At 66.9% G+C, this 8,234-nt stretch overlaps 1 protein-coding gene across 4 annotated transcripts; it reads right to left on the reverse strand.

Annotated features, from left to right (window-relative positions):
* Positions 1-248: 248 nt before the first annotated feature.
* On the reverse strand, positions 249-7,216 carry RNF215 (ring finger protein 215). Of its 4 annotated transcripts, none has more exons than XM_051973112.1 (9): positions 6,835-7,095; positions 5,157-5,285; positions 4,800-4,871; positions 4,628-4,713; positions 4,220-4,379; positions 3,055-3,171; positions 2,842-2,979; positions 810-912; positions 249-702 (listed from the first exon to the last, which is right to left on the reverse strand). In XM_051973112.1, exons 1-9 carry the CDS (start codon positions 7,078-7,080, stop codon positions 680-682), a joined length of 1,074 nt encoding a protein of 357 aa, XP_051829072.1. In that variant the 5' UTR covers positions 7,081-7,095; the 3' UTR covers positions 249-679. The 4 variants fall into 4 exon arrangements, with proteins under 4 accessions (XP_051829072.1, XP_051829071.1, XP_051829074.1 ...); XM_051973111.1 differs by having other exon boundaries at positions 5,151-5,285; XM_051973114.1 differs by lacking the exon at positions 2,842-2,979 and having other exon boundaries at positions 5,151-5,285; positions 6,835-7,216.
* Positions 7,217-8,234: the final 1,018 nt, after the last annotated feature.

Consider the following 8,234-nt stretch of genomic DNA (forward strand, 5'->3'; position numbering starts at 1 on the left):
CTCAGGCCCCCCCAAGTTCCCCAAGGACCCCGAGCTCCCTCAGGCCCCCCCAAGTTCCCCAAGGACCCCGAGCTCCCTCAGGCCGCCCCGGCCCCCCCGGCCTGAGCCAGACCAGCCTGGCTGGGAAGCTGAGGAGCCGGGTCCCTCCGCTGTCCCGGCTCCTGGGCTCTGTGGCCCCCTCGGGAGGGAGGCTGGCCTGAGCAAGCAGAGGCTCATGGGCCTCCAGGACAGAAACACCGGACCGTGTCTGCAAGTGTCTCAGGTTTAATGTTACACGCGGTACGGGGGGCCCGGGCCCACCCTCCGGCCCTTCCAGACGTAACCCTAATAAATTAGTGTGAGACGAGGCCCCGGGGCGGAGCGGGGGCCGCTCCTGAGGGTCCCTGAGCGTCTCTGGTGGCCCCCCCAGGCCGGCCTAGGCCCGACACAGACCCCCACGTGTGCTGGCCCCCTCAGAGGCAGGGAGCCCGGCCTGGGGCGCCCCCTGCTGTCCCCGCGGGCTCAGCCTCCCATGGGGAGGGCGGTGCAGCATGGGCGCTCCGCTCCTGGATGGAGGCCGAGGGTCACCTTCCAGACGCGAGCAGCCACGGAAGTCCTGGAGACCGCCGCAGGGGCCCGGAGAGCCGGGGCGCTCCCAGATGGCGTCGTGGGCCCCCTTGCCCCCGGGGCTGGGCCGGGGCTAGCTGTCGGCCCAAGAGCTCCCTGGGGGATGGGCGAGAGCAGGCGTCAGAGGGGGGAGGGGCTTCGCCCTCCCCCAGCCCACCTCCCCTCCCCCCCCAGATGGCGCATCTGCCCGCGGGTGCTCTTACCCAGGATGTTGTGCTTGCAGAGGGGGCAGGTCTGCTGGAGGAGCAGCCAGGGGTCCACACATTCCCGGTGAAACTCATGGAGGCAGGGCAGGACCCTCAGACACTGCAGGGGACAAGGGGCTGAGCCAAGCCCGGTGCCCGGGATGGGGGAGGGGGAGGGGCCGGGGCAGGGGCTGCAGGGCGTCCCGTTCTGCACCAGGGCCCGTCCCCTCCAGGCCCCTTGTGGCTGCGGCTTCTGAGACGGGATGGCTGCCTTCGCATGGCGCCTACTGTGTGCCGGGCTCACTGTGTGCTTAACGCCTCACAAATGCCTCAGCAGCCCTGGAGGAGGGGCTGGGATGAGGCCCATTTTACTGTTGGGGAAACTGAGGCAGACAGGGTCACAGGGCCAGGAAAGCTCTGAGGCCGGATCTGAACTTGGGGCTTCCCACCCTGGGCCACCCCCAGCCGCTGTCACCGTTCCTGGCGACCACAGAGAGGCTCGTGCCTCCCACTGGCCCGTCGGGGCCTTCCCAAGGGAGGCCGGGGTCTCCGGGGCGTCGGCCCCATTAGGCAGAGGAGGAGCCAGACAGTCCGTGTGTCTGTCTGTGTGTCTGCGTCTGTGTCCGTGTGTCTGTGTCCGTGTCTGTCTGTGTGTCTGTGTCTGTGTCTGTCTGTGTGTCTGCATCTGTGTCCATGTCTGTCTGTGTCCGTGTCTGTCTGTGTGTCTGCGTCTGTGTCCATGTGTCTGTCTGTGTGTCTGCGTCTGTGTCCGTGTGTCTGTGTCCATGTGTCCGTGTTTGTGTCCGTGTGTCTGTCTGTCTGTGTCCGTGTCTGTCTGTCTGTGTCCGTGTCTGTCTGTCTGCATCTGTGTCCATGTGTCTGTCTGTGTGTCTGCGTCTGTGTCCGTGTGTCTGTCTGTGTCCATGTGTCCGTGTCTGTGTCCGTGTGTCTGTCTATCTGTGTCCGTGTCTGTCTGTCTGTGTCCGTGTCTGTCTGTCTGCATCTGTGTCTGTGTCTGTCTGTGTGTCTGCGTCTGTGTCCGTGTGTCTGTCTGTGTGTCTGCGTCTGTGTCCGTGTGTCTGTGTCCGTGTGTCTGTCTGTGTGTCTGCGTCTGTGTCCATGTCTGTCTGTGTCCGTGTCTGTCTGTGTGTCTGTGTCTGTCTGTGTCCATGTGTCTGTCTGTGTGTCTGCGTCTGTGTCGTGTGTCTGTCTGTGTCCATGTGTCCGTGTCTGTGTCCGTGTGTTTGTCTGTCTGTGTCCGTGTCTGTCTGTCTGTGTCCGTGTCTGTCTGTCTGCATCTGTGTCCATGTGTCTGTCTGTGTGTCCGTGTCTGTGTCCGTGTGTCTGTCTGTCTGTGTCCGTGTCTGTCTGTCTGTGTCCGTGTCTGTCTGTCTGCATCTGTGTCTGTGTCTGTCTGTGTGTCTGCGTCTGTGTCCGTGTGTCTGTCTGTGTGTCTGCGTCTGTGTCCGTGTGTCTGTGTCCGTGTGTCTGTCTGTGTGTCTGTGTCTGTGTCCATGTGTCTGTCTGTGTCCGTGTCTGTCTGTGTGTCTGCGTCTGTGTCCATGTGTCTGTCTGTGTGTCTGCGTCTGTGTCCGTGTGTCTGTCTGTGTCCATGTGTCCGTGTCTGTGTCCGTGTGTCTGTCTGTCTGTGTCCGTGTCTGTCTGTCTGTGTCCGTGTCTGTGTGTCTGCGTCTGTGTCCTGTGTCTGTCTGTGTGTCCGTGTCTGTGTCCGTGTGTCTGTCTGTCTGTGTCCGTGTCTGTCTGTCTGTGTCCGTGTCTGTCTGCATCTGTGTCCATGTGTCTGTCTGTGTGTCTGCATCTGTGTCCATGTGTCTGTCTGTGTGTCTGTCTGTGTGTCCGTGTCTGTCTGTGTGTCTGCGTCTGTGTCCGTGTGTGTCTGTCTGTGTCTGTGTCTGTCTGTGTGTCTGCGCCTGTGTCCATGTGTCTGTGTCTGTGTCCGTGTGCGTGTCTGTGTCTGCTAGGAAAGCTTTCAGGGGCACCGAGACCCCTGGGACCCCCCGTCCCAGAGCCCTCCAGCCCTGGGGCCCACCTGGTTTCTGTGGAACGGGTCCAGGCAGATGGCGCAGGTCTGGATGTCGGGCACGTGGGCCCGGGGCGGGCGGCCCGGGTGGTAGCGCCGCGTTTTTAGGGCCGAGAGCGTTCGCAGGATGTGCTGCCTGAGGTCCAGCTGGGGAGAGAGGGGCCGGTACAGCAGGGAGGGGCTGCTGGGGGGGGGGGGGGGGGGAGGGGAGGGGGCTCTCACCTGGGGCTCGGGCTCCGCCGGGCCCCGCTGGGCCTGCCTCCGGGCCTGGATGATGAGCCCCGTGCACAGGAGCAAGGCCACCAGCAGGATGGTGTTCCACAGCTTCTGCAGGTACTTCTGGGGGGAGCCCGGGGGAGGGCCTGAGCCGGGGGCTGCAGCTGACACAGCCTCCCTAGGCCCGGGTTCTGAGCAGGGAGCCTCGGAACCAGGGCTGGGAGGGGCCTAGAACAGGGGGCGTCAGGGCTGGGAGGGGCCTAGAACAGGGGGCATCAGGGCTGGGAGGGGCCTAGAACAGGGGGCGTCAGAACCAGGGCTGGGAAGGGCCTAGAACAGGGGGCGTCAGGGCTGGGAGGGGCCTAGAACAGGGGGCATCAGAACCAGGGCTGGGAGGGGCCTAGAACAGGGGGCATCAGGGCTGGGAGGGGCCTAGAACAGGGGGCATCAGAACCAGGGCTGGGAGGGGCCTAGAACAGGGGGCGTCAGGGCTGGGAGGGGCCTAGAACAGGGGGCGTCAGAACCAGGGCTGGGAGGGGCCTAGAACAGGGGGCATCAGAACCAGGGCTGGGAGGGGTCTAGAACAGGGCGTCAGGGCTGGGAGGGGCCCTAGGAAGTACCTCGGCCACCTCACTTTCCTAACTAAACTTGACTGACCACGGCCTTCCTTTGGCCCCCAGTCCTAGGCACGCGCTGCCCACCCCCCATCCCTGCAGGACAGAAGTCACACAAAGTCACCCCCCCAGAAGCCCTGCCCGGGCCCTTGTTTCGGAGGAGCCCAAAGCCAGGCCTGGGAGGCCTGGGTCTAATTACCCTCAAGAGTCAGGGAGACTGAGGCTGGGGGCCGGGTGTGGGCCAGGGTCTGCCCTGAGCCTCCGCCAGTTATAGGGAGTGTGGCAGCTTGTGCCCCTTCCTCCCTCAGACTAGAAGCTTCTGGGGGGCAGTGTTCTAACCATCCCCCCATCCTTCCTTCCCTCTCTCCCTCCCTCCTTCCTCCCTCCCTCTCCCTTCCCCCTCCCTCCCTCCCTCCGTCTCTGCCGCCCGCACTGGGTCCTGCCGGGCACTGGGTCAGGGCTGATCCCCTCGGGGAGGGTCCAGTCTAGGAGCTAAGAGCCAGAGGGAGGCTGCAGGAGGGCTCCCCGGAGGCGGCGGCCCCCGGGCCCCCACACACCTGGACTCGGGAGCCGCTCTCTCCGGGGCAGATCACGCCCTGCCACTCCCCGTAGAGCCCGCCCCGCGACAGGCCGCAGCTGGACCACAGCGTCAGCGTCAGGCCCACGTTCTCCAGCAGCACGGCCTGAGAGGTGATCTTGGCCGTGGCCTGCAGGCCCCTGCCCGGGAAAAGCCGCAGACGGGCCGGCGTTCAGAGGGGCCCCTGGGGGCCGCAGGGTCTCTGGGAGCGGCAGGGCCCGGCCCCTCCCCACAGGGCCCTTCCCAGCCAGGCCCGTCCTCTCCCTCCGCCCGTTTTACAGATGAGGAGGTCAAGGCCTTAAGTGGGAGAAGGATCCCGAGGGAGCCGGGCAAGACCTGCCTGTGGGGACCGGAGACTCGTGGGTCCCGGCCCCGGGGCCCCACTCACCCCAGCAGGGCGCTCAGGAGCTTAGTGACGTTGTCGGACATCTGGACCACGATGACCGGCTTGGAGAGGACCTGGGACACATCCAGCTTCGGGGAGCAGGGACAGGGGGTCAGTGGCTGGGCCCCCCCGGGCGTCCCCCCAGTCTGCCCCGGCCCGGCCTGAGCCCGCCTACCTCTCGGACGGCATTCTGGTTCAGGGCCAGGATGAGCAGGGCCGAGGCTCCCAGGACCAGAGCGCGCTTCATCTGTGGGGGCGGGACGGGGGCGGAAAAGGGGCCCTGAGGTCCCAGGGAGCACGGGGCAGCCCCTTCTCATCCACTGGGCAGTCCTCCCCCAAGTGGCTGGAGACCCTCCCCAGAGCGGTTGGGGGCCCTCAGAGCATCCTCCCCAGAGCGGCTGGGGGCCCTCTGGGTGTCCTCCCTGGAGCAGCTGGGACCCTCCCTGGGGGGGCCGGGGGCCCTCTGGCCCGGCCATTCTCCCAGAGCCACTTTCTCCCCGCCCCCGCCCCCGCCCCCTTCCAGTACCATCACCTTGCTGACCACCGCGGAGGTGAAGGACTCCTCAGAGCCGGCTCCTGGGGCCTCCCCCTGCTCCTCGCCCACGGGGACCACTCCGATCCAGTCATCGTCGGCCTGAAGCTGGGGCTCCTTGTCCCCCACCTAGGGCGGAGGAGGGGCTGAGAGGCGGGCTCAGGGCTGCCTGGGGAGTGCCGGCGGCTGCGAGGTTTCTGCCCGGAGCCCAATCGGGACGGGGTCGGGGGCTGGGGCGGGGACTGCTGCTCCCAAATCCCAGCTCTTACGTTTGGCCTTGGAAGGGCCTTCGAGGCCCTCGTTCCTCCAGCCCGGCCTCACACGGCTTGGAGGGGGCAGTGAGGTCTGTAGGCCCCCAAATCGGCATTTTCCCACCATCTGGGGCCCAGATCTGGGGTGTTGGGGTCGGGGAGCCAGGGAGGATGGAAGCTCGGAGTCTGAGGGTCTGGGATGTGTTTAGGGCCTGGGTATCGAGGGGGCTGAAAGGCTGAAGCCCCCCCCCCGGGGGTCTGAGGTCAGGGCTGGGGGCTTTAGTGTCAGAGTCTGCCAGGGGCCCAGGGGCTGAAGCTGGAGGTGGGGGTGGCTGGGCTGGCAGCAGTTTGGGGGCGGGGGCGGGGGCGGCTGGTCTAGGCTGGCAGCAGGCAGGGTACGGGGTGCGGTGAAGTAAACACCCGAGCTCTAGGAGGCCTGGGTTCGGAGCCTGGCCCCGCCACCAACTTTGGAGGCGCCCACTGTAAGAGGGGCGCACTGCCCGGCCAGGAGGCTGAGGGCCAGGAAATTAGGGTCCGGGGCCCCCGAGGGTTTGCTGGAGGGCGGAGCTGCCAGAGTCTGGGTTAGGGTTCGAGGGTAAGGGGGGAGCCAAAGTTTAAGCGGGCTCAGTCCCAGGCAGGACTCCATGGGGGGGGGGGGGGGGGAATTGGCAGTGTCCCAAACTGGCCTTGAGGTCGCTCCCAGTGCAGTGGGGGTGGGGGGTTCGCGCCGTTCTCTCCCTGGCCAAGGCTCAGGTGGGGCTCCCGGCCAAGGTTTGGGAAGGTCTGGGACCCCAGGGGCACAGGATGGAGAGTCCCAAGCCAGCCCTGGGCTAGGGCCCAGTGAAGGGGAGAGAGGAGGATGGCTTAGGAGGGGTCATGGCCCCTGCGCTGGGCCCACTGTGGTGGATGGCGGTTGGGGCTCAGTTAGCTCCGGTTCCAGCTGGGCAGAATCGGCCCCTTAGGCTTGAGAAAAGGGGCTGGAGCCAGGAAGGAAAGGAGAGCTCCCTGGGGGCAGGGTGGGGGTCCCTGAGACTGGGGCAGGTGCCATAGGAGGAGGGTGGGGGTCCCCTCAGCACAGCTCTAGGGTCAGGTGCTGAAAGGAGAGCTCCCTGGAGGCAGGTGCCCATGGAGGGGGATGGGGTCCCTCAGACTGGGGCAGGTGCCCATGGAGGGGGATGGGGTCCCTCAGACTGGGGCAGGCCCCCATAGGAGCGAGTGGGGGTCCCCTAGAGCAGGTCTGGGGCCGGGAGCTCAGCTGGGAATTCCTGCCTGGGGCTGGGGGGCAATGCTGGGGGGCCGGGGCCCTGGGAGCCTCCTCTCTGCGCCGGGGCCCTGTCGGCCGCCCCGGGAAGGGGTCGGCAGGGGAGGAAGGGGGCCGGCCCGTCGCCCCGCCCCGCCCCGCGGCCCCGGGGGCCCGGGCCTCTCACCAGCACCAGGCGGCCCTGCAGTCCGGCTCCGGGCGGCGGCGCGAGGCGCGGGGGCCCGCCCAGCAGGGCGCCCTGCAGAGTGTAGCTGGCCTGCGGCCGCCGCAGCCGCACGTCCACCCGCGCCCCGCACGCGGGGCCGCCCGGGCCCAGGCCCAGGCCGAGGGGCAGCAGCGCCGACAGCAGCAGCAGCAGCGGCGGAGGCGGCGGCGGCGGCGGCCCGGGCCTCAGGAGCGCGGGGCCCGCCATGGGCGCGGGACGCGGCGGCGCGGCCGGGAGAGCTCGGGGGACGCGGCGTGCGAGGGGGCGCTCGGCCGGAGCGCCGGACGCCGAGATCTGGACCCGCCCGGCCGGCCCGAGACACAAACAGCGGCTCGGCGCCGGGCCCGGCCCGGGACGCCCTCTGCAGGCTGCGGAGGCCCGGGGGCGGGAGCCGGGGACCGGGGAGGGGTCGGGGGAGGGGCCGGGGCGGGGAGACCCGGGCCGGAGTCGGAGAAGCCGAGAGTCCGCCGCGAGATAGAGAAGGAAAGAGAAAAAGGACAGGGAGCGAGGGGAAAGGGAGGGAGGGAGACAGAAAAGGGGGGAAGAAAGAAAGAGGAAAGAAAAAGAGAAAGGAGGAGGAGGAAGAGGAAAGAGAGAGGAGAGGCAGAAGGAGGAGGAGGAAAAGGAGAAGAGGAGGAGCAGGAAAGCCACACAGCGGGAGAGATGGCCAAGCAGAGACAGGAAGGAAAGGCCGCCTGGCGCATCTGCCCTTTGAGATCTGGGGAGGAATTGGGCAGGGGAAGAGGGGGAGGAGAAGTCATCCAGGAATGGGGGCGCCGTGACTAAGGGCCCAGAGCGGGAGGGTGGGGGACTGTGGCCGGGGCGGGCCGGGGAGGGCCGGGGACCGTGGCCGGGGAGGGCCAGGAGACCTGTCTGGCTGGAATGAGGAGGCGGCACAGGCTGGAGTCAGTGGGGAAGGCGTCACTATATTTACCAAGCCGAGGGTGGGCGGGGGTGATTGCAAAAGGCCCCAAATGCCAGGCAAGAGTCTAAGCTTTACCCACAGGACAGTAGGGAGCCATGGAAAGTTTTCTGAGTTAAGGAAAGATCGGACCAAGTCTGCACCAAAGAGATAGTTTGGCAATGGGGTGAGGGTAAGATTGGCAGAAGCCGCCCTCCCCCCCATGGTAAATGAGGATGGGAAGCAGAGAGGTTGGGGAGGGTTAGAGAAGAGGGGCTCAGGGAAAGGGCCGGGTTCCCAGGCCTCGGACACTGAATGGTTTGGAGAGTGAAGAGTCCAGGGTGCTCCTGGCTGGCGACGCCGGCGTGCGGAGGGCTCGGCTTGGCACGTGCTCCGGCAGCTTCCGGCCGGCTCCAGATGACGAGGTCCTGCACGGGCCGAGATGGAGAGAGGCCTCGTG

The sequence above is a fragment of the Antechinus flavipes genome, chromosome 1, assembly GCF_016432865.1.
Source record: "Antechinus flavipes isolate AdamAnt ecotype Samford, QLD, Australia chromosome 1, AdamAnt_v2, whole genome shotgun sequence".
NCBI classification, from domain to species: Eukaryota; Metazoa; Chordata; class Mammalia; order Dasyuromorphia; family Dasyuridae; genus Antechinus; species Antechinus flavipes.